Source organism: Ursus maritimus, unplaced genomic scaffold, assembly GCF_017311325.1.
Source record: "Ursus maritimus isolate PB19 unplaced genomic scaffold, ASM1731132v1 scaffold_2, whole genome shotgun sequence".
Taxonomy (NCBI): Eukaryota; Metazoa; Chordata; class Mammalia; order Carnivora; family Ursidae; genus Ursus; species Ursus maritimus.
Window position 1 is genome coordinate 97,308,299 of NW_024424452.1, and position 20,387 is coordinate 97,328,685.

Here is a 20,387-nt window from a genome sequence, read left to right on the forward strand (position 1 = left end):
AATGGTTTTGTATTCCATATTTCCTTTTAATAGCTATGAAGATCACATTAGTGGCTAATAGAACTTAGGACAATACCATATTTATAGCCAAATTCTCAAATATAAAATACTCTTTCAAAAATAGAATTTGATTATTGTGCTTTCCCTCAAAAAATTCATGTCCTTCCTAGAACCTCAAAATATCACATTATTTGGATATAAGGCCATTGCAGGTTTAATTTTCATAGTGGAGTAGTGTAGATTCTTAATCCACTGTCTGGTATCCATATATGGAGAGAGACACAGAGACAGACACACAGGAAGATGTGAAGACAGAGGCAGAGATTGGAGTAAGGTATCTAAGCCAAAGAATGCCAAGGATTGCCAGAAACACCAGAAGTTAAGAGAAAGGTACGGAACATATCTCCCCTAGAGCCTTCAGTAGCTCTCTAGTATTTAGTGAAAATGTAGAAGATTATCCATATATCTGACAAATTTTCCACTAACCATATTGTTCAAGGTGTTAACAGTTCACTATATTCAGTAACAGGTACTCTATCATTTTTCTGGCTTCAAGAAGTTATTCTCTACCAGACATTTTATTCATTTTCACATATTTACATTTAAAGTTACAATTCATACAGAAATACAGTATCAATCTAACAAGTGATTACAGAACACTCAACTTAGATTTTTTTCCTCCTTCTTGTACCCACTGGTCAGGTTCTCTCTTGTCCCCTTCTTCATGGTGGGTTTATTTGCATTTACCTTTAAAATAAGTGTGTGATCCTTAGGTGCCCCAGTTCCGTACCAATGTCTCCTACTGAGACTCCTGACTAGGGCATTTTTTCTTAGTAATACATACAAAATTGTGCATTATACAATTGGTGACATATTAGATTAAATACAGTATGTGAAAACGCCCTCACTTATTTGAGGAGAAGTTTGCTTATATATAAACTACACTATTAAAGAAATGCAATAAAATATTTTATTTTATGAATAAAGTTTGACTTTAACCAAAATGTACTTAAAGATAGTGAGCTAAAAAAAAACAAACAAAGAAACTTACCTTTTTATTATAGAAAGCACAAACAGCATTTACCCACTCCATCAACAGCTTTATGCTTTCACTATATTGTTCAAAGGAACCACTATTTCTTTTGTCTTTTTTCTTACTGATAATAGCATCAGAACGGCATGATTGTGCAGACGTTGTTTTCTTCATACTCTGTGCGTGTTTTAAAAAGTCAATTTCTTCTTTTAACTGATCTGAATTAAGAGAAATATCCACCTGAAACACACACACAAAAGGACACATTTCTTTATGGTTTTCATATATAATTTTTAGCCCATAGAAGTTAGTCGTTGTCTTCTTCTTCTTTTTTTTTTAAGGCAAACGTAGTTCATGCAGAGGATAGTGTGTCATGTGTAAGATTTGGGGTCACACAAGCCTGGGTTCTAATCTCATCGCTGCTTCCTATCAATGCTATAACTTCTAGCTTCAGTTTCCTTACCTATGAAGCAGTGATAACACCTACCTTACAGGGGTGTTGTGAGGATTAAATTGGAGTATATATAAAAGAATTATCCCAGTTCCTGGGACAGAATAAAACTCCAGTAAGTAAGTTATTCTTAGTCTATTTGATGAAAAAAGCTTTTATAAATCAATGCTAAAAATTGGTAAAAAGTGTAAAATTTACCAAATGTACAATACCTGAAAAGCAAATGCTATTTTCCAAAGTAATGCAAGAGTTTTTTCTCTGTGCCTATCCACAATATCCTTAGATAGGATTGTATTTCCTGTAAATGATAAGACAGTCTGTTAGCACAATACACATAAATATCAATTTTTGGTGAGAAGAAATTTTTATCTTTACTCAATTTTTACCATGCTCATCATTTAATTGAATTCCTCGTGCTCTAAGAATTTGAAGAACAATGTCAACATTGTGCATCTTCTGAAGACGACTTATTGCAGGAATCCTGAGTTTCGTTGAGAGATTCCAGTCCCGTGTGAGAAGTTCCATGATTCGCCTAACAATAAAGGAATTTTCAGATGACACTGTCATATAAAAACATATGAAAAGCTCCTTGCATCAAAAGGTGGGGCTCAAACCAGACCCAAAAATATCATAAATATCCTGCCTTTACCCTCCCACACTGAGACACTAAGAATCTGTCAATGTATGATTGTTCTTATCATGTGAAGAAATAAACTTAACTTTCCTTTAAAAAACAAACAAACTGAGGGTTTTAGAGGGGAGGCTGGAGGGGAGATGGGCTAGCCCGGTGATGGGTAGTAAGGAGGGCACGTATTGCATGGAGCACTGGGTGTTATACGCAAACAATGAATCATGGAACACTACATCAAAAACTAAGGATGTACTGTATGGTGACTAACATATCAAAATAGAAAAAAAAAAGCTTCAAAAAATAAACAAAAAATGCAAGATGAACTTTATTTAAATACAGTTATCACCCACACAAATCCCCCTAATTTAAAGAATTTTCGGTGAGAAAGATACCAAAAAACTAACTGAAAACTGTTGTTCCACAACTGGCAGATAAAAGTCATTTCTCATTTTAAGCCTGCGGTTTGGGGTCTACGAACAGAATGTAAGAAAAAAGATGAGATACATAAATGCACACATGAACAAAATAACAGAGTTCTATAGTAAAAAAGAAAGGGAAAGGAAGGGAGAAAGCATATTTATGGAGGAGCTACTTACTTTATTATACACATCAAGCAAGTGCTTTCTTTTCTATTTTAGTCCTCATAGCAAGTCCCACAACCAGGCATTATTATCCCATTATTATGCAGATGAAGAAACTAAAGCCCAAAGAAAGTTAGTAAACTGCCTATAGTCACACCGTTAGTAATAGGAACTAAAACTCAGTTTTATCAGATTCGAAAGCCGTTCTGTTATATCTATGCCAGATTACTGTCAAAATACTTGAGTGCCTACTTAAAAAGACATATATATTACAACTTAAATTCAAACCCCTAATATCATCTAGGTCACTAGTATTTAACTACTAGACAATAAGCAATATTTCTACAGAAAAAGTAAGCACCAATGGATTATTGTAGATAGCCAAAATTTGGCAGAACTGTTTATAGAACTAAAATTTGGCAGAACTGTTTATATAACCATAATTTCTAAAGGTTAGAAAGTAACGTAAGATCATTCTAGGGTAACCACCCAATCGACATATGAAGTATTTCTGTAACAGTAGGCCGACCCATTACCTATGGCGTTAGTGGGTTAACCATGCAAGTGACCTTGAAGATCCATGATCATTTTGCTGACACTGAAGAAAGTAGAAATCTGGTATGCAAAATCAAGTCTCTTAATTAGTTAGAATTCCTAACCAATTAAAAAGCATCAACATCCAACACTGCTAAGCCCTTAGTAACTCTCGTAAAAGCCTAAAAAATGTCTTCCATTGTGGAAAATAGCACTGAACATAAAACCCATCATGTCCCTCCTGGAAAGTGGAGAAAGTCTAAAAACGTGAATTCCTATTGGCCAGAAAACAGATATAACAGCTTGGATTTATGAAATGAACAAATTAAATAAATAGAAAAATAACATGTGAAATATTTTCAGCAAATGCTCTAGCCTATATGGAAATTGCTCAAGTGAAAAATAGCTACAGTAAAGTTCAAAAGACTATTACCTTGTTGTGAGAACATGTAATCAGAAAAGAATGTTGATGGAAATTTAATTTAGCAGGGAAGCAGGTGACATGTTTGTTGTTTTTGAAGAACTAGGGATTCATAAAGATCCAGAGATCCCTTCCTCACAAATGTCAAATGTAATATAAATTGGAGAGTTTCCTAGAAACAAGACAAATGTCTCCCATGCAGATATCCTGAAGAGGCCAACTGCAGTACTGCGCTCATGGTCACTCCACCAAAGCAGGAACTGGTAATTCACTGGACTCAAACAAAAGCCAATTTTGAGGAGTCTAGTGTGTTACTGAGAAATATTGTATGATTTGAAGCCAGACATCCTGAGTTTATGTCCCCATACCATGGTATAAAACTTGGTCATGCTCTGTTGCCTCTCCAGCTTACTTTTCCCCCTGTGTAAAACGAGGTTAATAATACTACTAGAATTGGTCCCAAGTAATAATAGTACTTATGAAACCCTGCCAACATATGTGTTACTTAAATGTTTGATATTTTAATTAGTTCCATGCTTGTCCCAACTTCTATTCTGGGGCATCAGTGGTTTCTACTCACAGACCATTGTCCCCGTTGGCTTGAAAAAAAATGTGTATAGGAGACAAGGTTTCTGGACCTAAAATTGACATCATTTTACAAAAGTATTGCAGATACTTATCCCTATCTTTTTTTACCCTAAAAAAAATTTATTGCATTACATGAAAGAGCAAGAAAGAGGGGCGCCTGAGTGGCTCAGTTGGTTAAGTATCTGACTCTTGATTTCGGCTCAGGTCATGATCTCAGGGTTGTGGGATTGAGCCCCATGTTGGGTTATGTGCTCAGCAAAGAGTCTGCATGAGGATTCTCTCCCTCTTCCTTAGCCCCTCCCCCAACTCTCTCTCTCTCTCTAAAATAAATTAATTAAAAAAAAGAAAGAGCAAGAAAGACTACGTAAATACAGAAAAGAGTGTTTTCCAGAAAATTTTAGTCTATCCCATTAAGCAAAATAATTCTATTTCTTATACTTACACAAGACGCACTCCACATTGCAAGTCGACAGCAAGATTTGTAACAGCAAAATCAAATTCATCAAATGGTGTCTGAACATGGTTAACAGGTAATCCCAATAAGCTAAGGTGACGGGAGAGGTCACCTTCACCGCTTAGGAAGTCTCGTGAAAAAGCCAGAAGAATGTCTTTACTAGTCTGTGGAGAAACAAGTTGCACATATTAAATCCCAAGATTATAATTTTGTTAACCATAGCAACAAATTCTTATTCTGTGCATATTGAAATGAAGTAAAATTACTAGTAGCATAAAAAAGTCAGTTTCATATTATATGGTAATAATGTACATCTATTTCCAATTTAAGGTCTTTTAAAAAATTGCTCATAATTAATAACAGACTCCAAAAATTAGTATTCATTTAATAATATGCTAAATTAGGAAAGAAATCTCCCCCCTGAGTTAATTCCTCAGAATTCTCAAATCAACAAAACTTAATAGTGTTGTTTGCCGGTGAAAGGTCAACCAGTAAGTTAGGCAGGGTTAGAACTACTAATAAGATGGACTAGATAGGTATCCCTACCCTATTCCATTCCAGAGTACTCTTCTTTGGGAAACTTAGAAGTTTTTAAAGAGAAAATATACAATAAAAACAAGTAAAAGTCTTAAATGTGAAATACAAAAGAGAAAATGAAAACTATACCTTGAATTCAGCATCTTTACAGAAGAGACAAGGGTCATGATCAATAAGTTTGGATATTTTGGCATAATCAAGGAAACAAACCAACAGCAATAACTTTTTCAATGTAAACTTAGACAAAGCTTCTTCATGACCTTAAGTAAAAGTACAAAAAGCATAGCAAGTTAATCTGTGAAAGACAAGTTTCACCTTAAAATATGATAACTTACTAATAAAGAAAAATAATAGTAAGCCCAAATAGAACACTATTTCTTTCTTAGTGCTTAAATGTATGAATTCATGCAATTCTCATAAAACTCTATGTTTCTAATATTTCCAGCTCATGGAGGAGGAAGCAGAGGCACAGAGATAACAAGTGATTCAGTCTGTCTCATGTAACAAATATTTAATGAGCACCTACTCCACGCAGGTGGCATCCTAGACGCCACGTTTACAGCAACAAGCTAAAACAAATATGATCTCCAGAGGGCGTACAGCCAACTTGTGAGGAGAGGGTGGGTAGAGACATCAAAAAGGTAAAAACAATTACAGTGATGGAGGAAGTGATGGGGAATGATGGGTGTAAAGGGGGGATAGTGGAGAGAGGAACTATTTATACTGGCATCTGTAAGAAGGTAAAATTTAAACAGAGACCAGAAAGAATAAGAAAAAGCCGCTTATGCATAGTGTGGAAAGAATGCAGTGGAGGCAGAACTACTCACCATCTCTATACAGATGAGGAACAGTGGGGTGTCTATACTCAGCGGCTATATCAGGATTCCAAAGTAAGCGATTCAGAATAAACACAGCCAACCCCATGACATCACTGTTGTCTTCCAAAGACAGGAGTTCTCCAAAAATTGTCTGAAATTAAAATGAAGACTATGTGACCTTTAAGGAGCAAAGGGATACAACAGGGGGAGAGCAGACTACAATCTTCTAAGAACTTGGCAATGTTCTATTTTCTAAGTAGTATGGAAATAACATGGATGTTTGCTAAATAACCTTTTTAAACTGCATATGCTTTATGCATTCTTTAGTGTATATGGTGTGCAATAAAAAAAGGCAAAAGCTCAGGACTAAGATAAATTCTTAAAAATCATCTGACAAACCATATTTGCATTTTAATTTTTTCCTTTAAATTAAAGAACTATCAAATGTAGGCATGTTGTTCAAATTCAATTTTAATTATCCTACTAAGTATATAATGAAGGTACAACAGAAACTTAAATATTCAAAATTTTCTAATAGTTAACAGGTGGAAACCCATCTGAAAATAATCTAAGATAATAATTTGGGAATTCTGATCTGTTTATAATTGATTTTTTTTATTATGTTCAGTTAGCCACCATATAGCACATCATTAGTTTTTGAGGTAGCGTTCAATGATTCATTAGTTGTGTATAACATAGTTGGTTTAAATATGAAATTAATTTAACATCAACATGCTTATTATTTTTAAAGCAATTAGAAAAAACTAAAACCATATCAAAATATATCTTATAACCTTACATTGACCAATCATAGAGATAAAAGCATGGAAAATATATGCCAAAACAGAAAAAACTTTACCTTTATTTACTTATTTTTTTTGCCTTTGATGTTTTCTTAAAATCCTCAAAGGTCATGCCGACTACCAGAACCTTAGGTGTTCACAGTGACTTATCCCTCCTTTCCATCTAAAAGGATTATACATTCCCACCAACGGACATGGACTTGCTGTGTCTCTTGTGGGAGAATAATATTCCTACCTCATCTGTGTTTGGCCAGATAATGTGCTCTGGCAAGTGGAGTATGGATGGAAGGAACACATACTACATCAAAGCAGAAGTTTTATTTTTTATTTATTTATTTTTAAAGATTTTATTTATTTATTTGAGAGAGTGAGCAAGAGAGACAGCACGAACCAGGGAGGCAGGGGGAAAAGCAGACCCCCGCTGAGTAGGGAGCCCGAAGTGGGACTTGATTCCAGGACCGTGGGATCATGACCTGAGCCGAAAGCAGACACTTAAACAACTAAACCACCCAGGTGCTCCTAAGCAGAAGTTTTAAGAGGCATTACAAGTTTCTACTTAACTCTCTTGCTTTTTAACTCGGCCCAAATAGAGGGGTTCTACTCCAATTAAGGTTCTAGAATTACTTAACATATGAAAGCAGAGCCAGTTGATATGTAATTTTCTGATTAACAAAAGCATATTAAATTGAAATAAGAAAACTTAACAATAATACTATCAAACTGTGTGACCACAGTAAGCTTATCATTTGCTCTCTTTGGGCCTCAATTTCTTGATAAATAAAAGCCAAATTATTGTTAACAATTCCTTTCAGTCCCAAAGATCATTCTATTCTAACACCTGGAATAAACTAAAGAAAAGACTATCCCACATGACAATGGCAAAAAGCCTCAAGAAAATGTAAAGGTATACCAGTAAAAAATGAAAGAAAACTGGAAACACAGAGCATTTTAAAAATAGAATCATATTTTTAATAGTCAACTACTAATGTCTTTTTCACTCAGTTTTAAAATTCTAAGTATTATTGAGCCATGCACCAAGTGAAAAACTCAAATTTGATGACATTTTTATAAGAAGTGTTGCATCAAAAAAACTAAGAGGCAGCCCAAGAAATGGGAGAAGATATTTGCAAATGACACTACAGATAGAAGATTAGTATCCAAGATCTACAAAGAACTTCTCAAACTCAATACACGGGAAACAAATAATCAAATCAAAAAATGGGCAGAATATATGAACAGACACTTTTCCAATGAAGACATACAAATGGCTAACAGACACATAAAAAAATGTTCAACATCATTGGCCATCAGGGAAATTCAAATCAAAACCACATTGAGATACCACTTTACACCAGTTAGAACGGCAAAAATTGACAAGGCAGGAAACAACAAATGTTGGAGAGGATGTGGAGAAAGGGGAATCCTCTTACACTGTTGGTGGGAATGCAAGTTGGTACAGCCTCTTTGGAAAACAGTGTGGAGGTCCCTTAAAAAGTTAAAAACAGAGCTACCCTATGATCCAGCCATTGCACTACTGGGTATTTACCCCAAAGATACAGATGTAGTGAAGAGAAGGGCCATATGCACCCCAATGTTCATAGCAGCATTGTCCACAATAGCTAAATTGTGGAAGGAGCTGAGATGCCCTTCAACAGATGACTGGATTAAGAAGATGTGGTCCATATATACAATGGAATATTACTCAGCCATCAAAAAGAATGATTTTACAACATTTGCAGCAACATGGATGGGACTGGAGGAGATAATGCTAAGTGAAATAAGTCAAGCAGAGAAAGACAATTATCATATGGTTTCACTCATTTATGGAACATAAGAAGTAGGAAGATCAGTAGGAGAAGAAAGAGAAGAAGAAAGAGGGGGTAAACAGAAGGGGGAATGAACCATGAGAGACTGTGGACTCTGAGAAACAAACTGAGGGCTGCAGAGGGGAGGGGGGTAGGGGAATGGGATAGTCCGGTGATGGGTATTAAGGAGGGCACGTATTGCATGGTGCACTGTGTTAGTTATACGCAAACAATGAATCATGGAACTTTACATCAAAAACTAGGGATGTACTGTATGGTGACTAACATAATATAATAAAAAATTATTATAAAAATAAAAAAAATAAAGGGAAATTTTCAATTAAAAAAAAAAGTGTTGCATCAAAATGGTTACAAGTTCAGGCTTTGGCATCAGATGGGTATAGATTCCAATCCTGACTAATAATTGGCATATAGCATGTATGTCACTTAAAATCTAAGCTGCGGTTTTGTCAGTGAAGTGAAATAATAAAACAAACCTCACTGGGTTTTGAAGAGGTTTAAATTAGAAAATATATTTAAAACAGAGTAGTATATCATTTGTAAAAGCTCTAAAAGGAGCTTACAATACTTGTTATTATATTCAGTACCAAATTATACATATTTAAGAAAGCAGGAAAATTACTATGTGAGGATATGGCGATAATATATACTGGCATGATCCAATTACCTACTAAGCATTTATTAAAGGACTTTAAATTTTATACTGAAAGACCAATTAAGCTAACCAAATGACTATAAGTGAAACCATATTTTATTAAAAAATCTATTAAAACACATAATAAAAAGTCTACTGAAGATATACATAATAAAAGAAGTATACAATAAAAGTATATAATAAAAAGTATGAAATTTCAAAAACTGAAGCATATACTTACCTCTAGGCCGATTCGTAGCCATAAAGGATTATATGACAAAAGCCAATTCAGGACTTTCTGCCGTTCTCCTGAAATGCATGTGAGAAGCAAGTAAGTTCAGACCACTAATCAAATAGAGACAATAAATAAAATTTTATGGAGAGAAATCAGTGGAAAATAGGGATAATCACTTATATGAAATCAGTTAATTTAAATACAAGCCATTCTTAAATATATATATGATCGTATTAAAGTACATGAGATTTTAGGCAGCAAAGTCAAATCATGTACATATTTGACTCTGAAATACAAAATCTTGAGTGTTTTTAAAGAATTAATCTCAAGTGGTGCCCGGGTAGCTCAGTCAGTTAAACATCCGACTCTTGATTTTGGCTCAGGTCATAGTCTCAGGGTCCTGGGATGAGCCCTGCATCAGGCTCTGCACTCAGTGGGGGGTCTGCTTGAGGATTCTCTCTCTCCCTCTCCCTTTGGCCCTCCCACCATGCATGCACATGCATGCTCTCTCTCTCAAATAAATAAATAAATAAATAAATAAATCTTTAAAAAAATATAAATAATCACATCTTTAGATATAAAGAATCTTTATAAATAAAGATTTTTATAATCTTCTTACCCACATCTTTCCAGAGGTGTCTATCTTTTCTAACAATTAACCGCCTAGCTTCAATTTCAATTTCAAGCTTCTTAATAGCTTTAACCATTTTTTCAGAAGTAAATAAGCGACATGCTGCACGACGTAATCTATTCAACCTGCACCGAGCAGTGTAAGCTCTGAGAGACATTTCATCTTTTGTAGGAGCTCTAGGTACACTGATTTTATGTTGACTCTCCACTCCCAAAAGAAGAGTAGCAGCATTTACTGGGCAAAAACAAAAGGAAGAATGTTTCTGGTTAAACAATATATACATATATCCTTAAAACCAGCAATAAGTGCAAGTTTAAGATGGCTGAAACAGGGTCTATTCTCTGCCCCTTCCAAGCCTGCTCTTTTCTTTCCTATCTCGAAATATGTGTGTCACCATTCACTCAGTCCCTTAGACCATTCTATCATTGCAACTTGGGGCTCTACCTGCAAAATGGATCTCAAGTCTAACCACCTCTCACAACCTCCACCACTATTACCCAAGTTCACACACTATCATCTCTAACCTATGCTAATGAAATAGTCTCCCAACTAGTTTCTCTGTTTCCATCCTTTTTGATAACTTAAAAAAAAATAAGTCTCTAAAGAATGTGACTTTAAAAAATCAATTAAATTTTGAAATGCAACTTGAATTTTTATAAAACACATTTTCTCTCAAGAAGAAAACTAAGGGGGCGCCTGGGTGACTCAGTTGTTAAGTGTCTGCCTTCGGCTCAGGGCGTGATCCTGGAGTCCTGGGATCGAGCCCCACATCAGGCTCCTCCGCTGGGAGCCTGCTTCTTCCTCTCCCACTCCCCCTGCGTGTGTTCCCTCTCTCGCTGGCTGTCTCTCTCTCTGTCAAATAAATAAATAAAATCTTTTTTTAAAAAAATAAAGCATTTTTTAAAAAAAAGGAGGAAAACTAAAAATCAGTCTGTGTTTACTTTTGGAGAAAAAGAAAAGCTGCCTTAGAGATCATTTTGCCAAAGGGCCTTTTAATGTAAACAAGCTATACACTATTCTCTAACAAATACAGACAGGCCACCCTAACACTGCAACAATGGAGAAACTATCATCTTAAAGACAGCCTATATAATGGCTTGGCAATTTAAACGTTTACAAAGATGTTTCCTTATCTTGAGTTGAACTGATCCCTATAATTTCTATGCAAGAGTATCCCAAGTTTCTTTTTCTCTCAGGAAAAAAGCCTTCAAATGTCTGAAGGACAGCATGTTTCCATCTTGTTCTACACCTGCGTCTCCTCAGAACATGCACTGAGATGTTTGCCATACAAGACTGTTAGATTTATTCACCAGGACATTATACTCTTTTAATGAGGTGAAGATTGAATTGGATTTCTTAGTAGCCATGTTTCACTGTTAACTCAAACTGAATCTATATTAAAATAAAACTCATTCCCCTGAAAGGCTGGAATTGCATTGGCTGATGAACAAGAATGGAAAGCAAAAGGAAAAAGCAAAGTTTAGTACTTTCAGTAAAGAATTCCCTAAAAATTCTCACCCACACAATCTTTAGCATTCATGTCAATGAATTAGTGAACCATTAACTATAATATATATATGCATAATTAAAAAATGACAATTCATGTTAAGAACTTTTAAAACAAGAATATTATTTAATTTAAACATTAATGTTTACCTTCAGAAATACTTGTTTTTACAGTGAAGTCATCAGGAGTTAATATAAAATTTAGCCACCAAGTGAAGCCCTGCTCCTGCTTTTCCTTCCAGCGTTCATCATAAAACATGTTTTTTGCAGCAAACGGCATTGGATGTCTAGGAATATCTAAGAATACAATTGGTTTATTGCATAAGAAATTCTCTTTTAAATTATTATGCAATATATAGCAAAAGACCATTTTTACCAGCAAAACCACCTTTCAAACACTGAACAATATTTGGTTTTCTACTACTTGCTGAGAATAGTTGAAAATGTTTAGGTATAAAATATAATCAAAGTTTGAAGGGAAAAAGTACCACTGTACCTCCTCGTTATTTAAAAATCCTAAGTCATCATGAGTTAATTTCACTGAAGTCTGAGAAAATATTCTGTTATTTGAATATACATATTTATAATTCTCCAAGGCTTCAATAAAAAGTATCAATTCATTTCCACTTGAAATGCAATTAATGTTTCATTCCATGTCAGTTTTTCAGTGACTTTAAAAATAATTGGACAGCTACATGCAAAAGAATGAAACTTGACCACTATCTCACACCATACACAAAAATAAACTCCAAATGGATGAAAGACCTCGATGTGAGACAGGAATCCATCAAAATTCTAGAGGAGAACATAGGCAGCAACCTCTACGACATCAGCCAAAGCAAACTTTTTCATGACACATCCCCAAAGGCAAGAGAAACAAAAGATAAAATGAATTTATGGGACTTCATCAAGATTAAAAGTTTCTGCACAGCCAAGGAAACAGTCAGAAAAACTAAGAGGCAGCCCACGGAATGGGAGAATATATTTGCAAATGACACTACAGATAAAGGACTGGTATCCAAGATCTACAAAGAACTTCTCAAACTCAATACACGAGAAACAAATAAACAAATCAAAAAATGGGCAGAAGATATGAACAGACACTTTTCCAATGAAGACATACAAATGGCTAACAGACACATGAAAAAATGTTCAAAATCATTAGCCATCAAGGAAATTCAAATCAAAACCACACTGAGATACCACCTTACGCCAGTTAGAATGGCAAAAATAGACAAGGCAAGAAACAACAATTGTTGGAGAGGATGTGGAGAAAGGGGATCCCTCCTACATTGTTGGTGGGAATGCAGGTTGCTCCAGCCACTCTGGAAAACAGTGTGGAGGTCCCTTAAAAAGTTAAAAATTGAGCTACCCTATGATCCAGCCATTGCACTACTGGGTATTTACCCCAAAGATACAGACGTAGTGAAGAGAAGGGCCATATGCACCCCAATGTTCATAGCAGCAATGTCCACAATAGCTAAATCGTGGAAGGAGCCGAGATGCCCTTCAACAGATGACTGGATTAAGAAGTTGTGGTCCATATATACAATGGAATATTACTCAGCTATCAGAAAGAACGAGTTCTCAACATTTGCTACAACATGGACAGCACTGGAGGAGATAATGCTAAGTGAAATAAGTCAAGCAGAGAAAGACAACTATCATATGATTTCTCTCATCTATGGAACATAAGAACTAGAATGATCAGTAGGGGAAGAAAGGGATAAAGAAAGGGGGGGTAATCAGAAGGGGGAATGAAACATGAGAGACTATGGACTATGAGAAACAAACTGAGGGCCTCAGAGGGGAGGGGGGTGGGGGAATGGGATAGACCGGTGATGGGTAGTAAGGAGGGCACATATTGCATGGTGCACTGGGTGTTATACACAACTAATGAATCATCGAGCCTTACATCGAAAACCGGGGATGTACTGTATGGTGACTAACATAATATAATAAAAAATCATTATTAATAAAAAAAAAAAAAAGAAAAAAGAAAAATTACTGATTCAAAATTCCTTGGAAACTTTATTTAGCCTCATTAGACTGACAGTGAATCTACATTGCCTCTTCGTGTATACCATTTCGACTAAGTAAAATTCTTGAAGAAATAAAAAAAAAATAAAAATAAAAATAAAAAAATAAAAAAAAATAATAAAAATAATGAACACTTACCTGTTTTTAATGGTTTTATGAAGGTCAAAGTAGACTGTGCCACAGCAACAATGGGTTTTGTCCTTTTGCTTGTTTTAGAATTAGGAGTTCTGTATACCAATGAATCTAAAACAAATTAGAAAGCAGAATAATAGCATCAAAAATGAAATAAATTCCATGAATAAACTGTCCTAAAGTTAAATTTGGGTTCTTCAATATCACAATCATTTAGCAAATACTTAATAACTACTATGTGCCTGGTATACTATGAACTTGGTGGTCAATAAAACCTACATGTGGAAGTTACAGACCAGAAGCTATACTTTATCTTGTGTCTGCAGAAGCTGTGATTCACATTCAATCACCATTATTGTATGTATATATCGCAGATTCTGTGTAGGTGCTGAGAATGCAGAATTGTAGATATGGTCCCAGCCCTTGGAAGTTCTCGGTCTAGTACAGAAATTTAAAAGAAATTATAATACACTACTTAAAGGAGAACTACATTTAAGCAGCTATGAGAACAAGAAGGGAGAGCTAACTTCATTTAGAAGGGTAGGACAGCCTTCTTAAATGTGAATACACTTGAGCTGACTCTTAAAGTGGAAGTTAGGCATGAGGAATGTGGCCTGTTGACAGAACTGCAATGTGGCTGGAGTAAAACATACCTATCAGAAAAACAATAGAAGAAGAGGTTGAAAAAAGTAGAAAAGAGTTCAATCTTAATAAAAATAGTGGCAGCTAATGTTTGAATACTTTGTTTCAGGCACTATCGCAGTCTTTTAATATAGAATTCCCCAGGTAATAATCATCCCGGCAAACCTCTAAGAAGTGTACTATTATTATCCGTATTTTATATAATTAGGATACTGGAGCTTAGAACAATTAAGCTACTTGGTCAAGGTCACATAAGCTAGTAAGTGGCAGAGCTAGGCAGTATAGCCCCAGAGCCTGCACTATTAATCAGTTTGATGCCAACGAAAGATTTAAATCTAGGAAGTAACACCACTGTTTACATTTTAGAAAACAGTGACCAGTAGAATAAAAGGGGTCAAGACTAGAGACAGAAAGCTAAGAGGAAGCTATTATGGCCCAACTTAGCTATTATGAGAATTTAAATTAAAACAGAAGCAGTGGAGAAAATTAGAAGAGTTATTTTAATAGAAGCTACAAGCCTTAATAACCACTGGCTAAGCGAGCGGTAAAGAATGAGAACTTCAGAGGATTTCCAGGTATCCAACCCAGGTGACTGAGGGAGATAGTAGGTGGTATCTACAAAGGAAACTGCAATAAAAGTCACGGCGGCAAAGTGGTATAGTTTACAGGTTAATATAGGTTATAGCAGAATAGCAGTCCACTCCCTCAAAAGCAGGTTTCATACCAGATGATACACCTACTAAATATAAAGAAAGAGCTAAGAAAAGGCAGAGAGCAAACTATGATCCACAGGCAAAATCCAGCCCACTGCCCATTTTTACGTGGTCTATAACCTAAGATTAGTTTTTACATCTGTAAATAATTTGGGGAAAAAAATCAAAATGATTGTATTTTATGACACATGAAAATTACATGAAATTCAAATTTCAGTGTCCATAAATAAAATTGTATTGGAACACAGCCACACTTACTCACTCACACATTGTCTGTGGCTCTTTTTCCTTCTACAGTGGTGGAGGCTCAGTAGTTGTGATAGAAATCATTTGGCCTTCGAAACCTAAATATTAATTATCTGGACCTTTAGAGAAAAAGTTTGCTTAGTTTTGATTTAGAAGGATTACAAATCTATGCCAGTTGTGAAAATAAGGAACATAGTCAAATTGTGACATATTTATGAGGTTATAAATTTCTTTGTATCTGAACATTTTAAAAATAAAAATAAGAGGAAAAAGTCCTCATTCTGAAACACCACAGAAGCTAGTACCTCTACATGGAATCATTTTATTCTGTGGGGATCCTTTCCTGGAGCCATCTCACAGTGCCTCACCACTCAGAAAGGCCAAATTATGTGCCTCCCTTTCTGTGCTTCCATGATTCCCTGTGCATAGCTCAGTCAGAGGACTGAGAGCAGCTTGAAGACAGGAATTATACCTTTTCTCCTTGTACCCATAGAGCCTAGAACAATGCATAGCACACAGTAGGCACCTTATCAATACTGAATAAATATATCTTGGAAAATTGACTTCTTTCTTTGCTCTCCTGGGTTTGCCAGAATAGAAAGAGTTGGTTATTCTTAGTGAGTGTTACTCTCTCATATAGGCTTATAAGTCAGATACTCAATGTGACTAATTTTCTTTAAACCTTGCAAAGAGCCCCAACTAGGTGGCCACCTTAAAGAAACTCATTATTCATCATTTATTGTACACCTTGTACGAGATCAAAACAGATACAGGTATGCTCCTTATTCTCAAAGAATTTGTTATCTGGTCAGATAATATCTATAGGAAATAAGAAATACAAGCAAAGAAATAGAGTTAACATACAAGATGTTATATATATGCTGAATTCAAATATGCTTAGGGAACATACCTAGAGGGAAAGCCATCAGGGAGTTAATAAAAGTTGACTATAGTACTTGAAATAAGTGAAAGATTTGAATTAGTGAGAAAACAATAGGTAAGAAAGTTAACAAGAGGATACATGGTCAGGAATAAAACAAGGATGCCCACTCTTGCCACTTTTATTCAGCACAGTATTGGAAATCCATGCTAGAGCAATTGGGCAAGAAAAAGAAAGAAAACGAATCCACATTAGAAAGAAGTAAAATTGTCACTATTTGCAGATGAAATATTATATATAGAAACCCCTAAAGACTCCATCACAAAACCGTTAGAATAAGTGAATTCTGTAAAGATTCAGGATACAAAAATCAATATACAAAACTATAAGACATTGATGAAAGAAACTGAAGACACAAATAAATGGAAAGATATTCCAGACTCATGGATTTAAAAAATTAATGTTGTTAGGGGCGCCTGGGTGGCACAGCGGTTGAGCGTCTGCCTTCGGCTCAGGGCGTGATCCCGGTGGTCTGGGATCGAGCCCCACATCAGGCTCCTCCGCTATGAGCCTGCTTCTTCCTCTCCCACTCCCCCTGCTTGTGTTCCCTCTCTCCCTGGCTGTCTCTATCTCTGTCAAATAAATAAATAAAATCTTTAAAAAAAAAAAAATTAATGTTGTTAAAATGTCCATACTACCCAAAGAAATCTACAGATTCAATGAAATCCCTATCAAATTTCCTACGGTATTTTTCACAGGAATAGAACAAATAGTCTTAAGATTTCTGTGGAACCACAAAAGCCCTCAAATAGCCAAAGCAATCTTGAGAAAGAAGAACAAAGCTAGAGGCATCACACACCCTGATTTCAAACTACATTACAAAGCTACAGTAAACAAAACAGTATGGTATTGACATAAAAACAGGCACACAGATCAGTGGAGTAGAATAGAGAGCCCAGAAATAAATCCACACATACATGGTCAACTGATTTACATTCAAAGGAGGGAAGAATATACATTATACAGTCTCTTCAATAAATGGTATTGGGAAAACTGAACAGCCACATGCAAAAGAATGAAACTCTACTACTATGCTATATTATGCACAAAAATCAACTCAAAATGGACTAAAGACTTGAATGTGAGACCAGAAACCATAAAACTCTTAGGAAAAAAAAACAGGTGGTAAACTCCTTGACTTGGTGATGAGTTTTGGATCTGACACCAAAAGCAAAGGCAACAAAAGCAAAAAGAAACAAGTGAGACTACATCAAACTACAAACTTCAGCACAGCAAAGAAAATCATCAGCCAAATCAAAGGTAACATACTGAATGGGAGAAAACTCTGATAGGGGGTTAATATCCAAAAAATAGAAAAAGAACTCAAACAACTCAAGAGCAAAAAAGTCCCCCAAATAATTCAAATAAAAAAACGAGCAAAAGATCTGAATAGACATGTCCCCAAAGAAGACGTACAGATGGCCACCAGACACATGAAAAGATGTTCAACATCACTCATCATCAAGGACATGCAAATCAAAACCACAATGAGCTATCATCTCACATCTGTTAGAATGTTTATAATCAAAAAGACAAGAAATAATAGTGTTGACAAGGATGAGGAGAAAAGGGAACCCTGGTGCACTGTTGGAAGGAATGTAAATTGGTACAGCCAATGGAAAAGAGTATGGAGGTTCCTCAAAAAATTAAAACTAGAGCTACCATACCAGCAATTCCACTTCAGGATATTTTTATGAAGAAAACAGAAACACTAACTCAAAAAGAGACATGCGCTCCCATGTTCACTGCAGTATCACTTACAACAACCAAGATATGGAAACAACCCAAGAGTCCCTTCAATGGGTGAATGGATAAAGAAAATGCTATATATATATGGAATATTATTCAGCTATAAAAATGGATGAAATCTTGCCACTTGTGACAACATGGAAAGAGCTTGAGGGCATTATCCTAAGTGTAAGTCAGACAGAGAAAGACAAATACCATATGATCTCACTTGCATGTGAAATCTAAAACAAAAACAAAAGCCAAGTTCATAGATACAGAGAACAGATTTGTGATTGCCTAAGGAGGGGAGTAGTAGGAGTGAGGAGGGTCAAAAGTATAAACTTCCAGTTATAAAATAAATAAGTCATGGGGATGTAATATACAGCATGGTGATTAGTTAATAATACTGTATTGCCTATTTGAAAGTTGCTAAGAAAGTAAATCTTAAAAGTCCTCATCACAAGAAAAAAAAGTTGTGTAAATATGTATGAGGTTAACAACAGCAAAAAAAAAAAAAAAAAAAAAAGGAAGATAAATGGATGGAATGACAAGACTAGCATGGCAAAGAATGTTGTGGAATGTAAGTTAGCAGACTGGCAACAGGGAGGTCAAACGACCTTAATCGGCAGAATAACAAGCCTGGAAATGATCTGATAACAGCAGAGAGTCACTGAGGTTCCTGAGCAAGGGAGTGGGAAAGCCAGATATTGGATACCACTCTTTGCCTCCATCTATCTTGGCACATCAGAAATTTGAGGCCAATGGATCCCAATCACTATCATCTTTGGTCGATGCCCAAAGTAAAACCTTTACATTTACCTGTTCTTTCTCTTAAACCATAACAGTATAGCAAAATATGGTAGAAAGAACATTTATTTTGTAGTAAGAGAGACTCGAGTTTAAATTATAACTCTACTTCTCTACTTTTGTAGTTTCTGTGACCTTGGGCAAGTTATTGGCCTTTTTGAGTCTGAGAGGAGGGAGCTGGAGAAGGAAGTCATTCTATATAGATGGGACAATAAACCTGAAATACCCCGAGGACAGAGCATGTTTGAAGATTCAAGGATAACAAAGAAGCCAGGGTGGTAGGAGCAGAGTGAGCAAGGGGGAGAGAGAGAGAGAAGAGTGGGGGGGGGGGGGGGGGGATGGGTGGTAATACAGATTTTATAGGGCCTTGTACATCATTGTAAAAACTTTGGCTTTCAGTGAAATGGGAAGCCATTTGAGGGTACAGAACTGGAGAACGTCAGAATCCAACTAATTTTTAAAGTATTACCCTGGTTACTATGTGGAAAACAGACTATAGAGAAACCAAAGATGAAAGCAAGATCTATTAGTAGGCTCTGCAATGACACGGACTAAATCAGGAGCCAATGGAAATGATAAGAAGTGATCAGATACTGTATTTAGAAGAAAGAGAAGATAGGATTTGTCAATGGATTGAATTTTGGAACCAGACAGACTGAATTTATAAAGAAAAGGTTGGAGAGAAATACACTTAAGGACATTTACAAGGTTTGGGCCTGAGATGAGAGGTCCCAACAGGTGTATTGTGACAGGAGTAAAATGCCAGGTAGGTGTATCATGGGAGAGGGGATAGCAAAGGTTTGGCTTTGGACAAATTAAATAAAGATGTTCACTAGACAGTGAAGCAGAAAAGTTATATGTTGGATAAATAAGTCTATAAATTAGAGGTCCATCCTAAAGATATAAAATTGGGAGGCCTTCATGTATGGATAGCATTGAAAATATAAGATGGAATGAGATCACTAAGGAATGAGTAAGAGTATGAATATGAAAAAGGGGGATGCCTGGGTGGCTCAGTCGGTTAAGCAGTTGCCTTTAGCTCAGGTCATGATCCCAGGGCCCTGAAACTGAATCCCCCATCGGTCTCCTTGCTTAGCAGGGAGCCTACTTCTCCCTCTGCCTGCTGCTCCTCCTGCTTGTGCTCTCTGACAATAAATAAATAAAAACTTAAAAAAAAAAAGTATGAAAAAGGGTCAGTGACTAAGCCTTCACTGAGTCCAAGATTTAGAGGTTGGGGTGCTAAAGAGCACTCCACAAGGAAAACTGAGAAGGAACCAGTAAAGTAGGAAAAGAACCAGGAGAAAGTGGGGATGGCAGAATCAAGTGTTCCAAGAAGACAGAGGTTCAAAGTATCAAACAGTTTGCTCCTAGTTCAAGATGAAGATTCATATGTATTTATCAGATTTAATAGTGTGGAGGTATTAATAACCTCGACAAGAAAAGTTTCAGTAAAGTA

General features: G+C 35.8%; 1 protein-coding gene across 1 annotated transcript in view; it reads right to left on the reverse strand.

Moving 5' to 3' along the window:
• The window catches only part of ASPM (assembly factor for spindle microtubules), a 62,714-nt gene that overhangs the window by 32,915 nt on the left and 9,412 nt on the right, over positions 1-20,387 (reverse strand). The window contains exons 4-13 of the mRNA XM_008685169.2: positions 13,862-13,966; positions 11,834-11,980; positions 10,166-10,411; positions 9,553-9,620; positions 6,058-6,199; positions 5,360-5,490; positions 4,682-4,857; positions 1,871-2,016; positions 1,697-1,782; positions 1,052-1,273 (exon numbers count right to left, since the gene is read on the reverse strand). Of these exons, the coding sequence (XP_008683391.2) occupies positions 1,052-1,273; positions 1,697-1,782; positions 1,871-2,016; positions 4,682-4,857; positions 5,360-5,490; positions 6,058-6,199; positions 9,553-9,620; positions 10,166-10,411; positions 11,834-11,980; positions 13,862-13,966 (1,469 nt within the window). The remainder of the gene's footprint in view (positions 1-1,051; positions 1,274-1,696; positions 1,783-1,870; positions 2,017-4,681; positions 4,858-5,359; positions 5,491-6,057; positions 6,200-9,552; positions 9,621-10,165; positions 10,412-11,833; positions 11,981-13,861; positions 13,967-20,387) is intronic.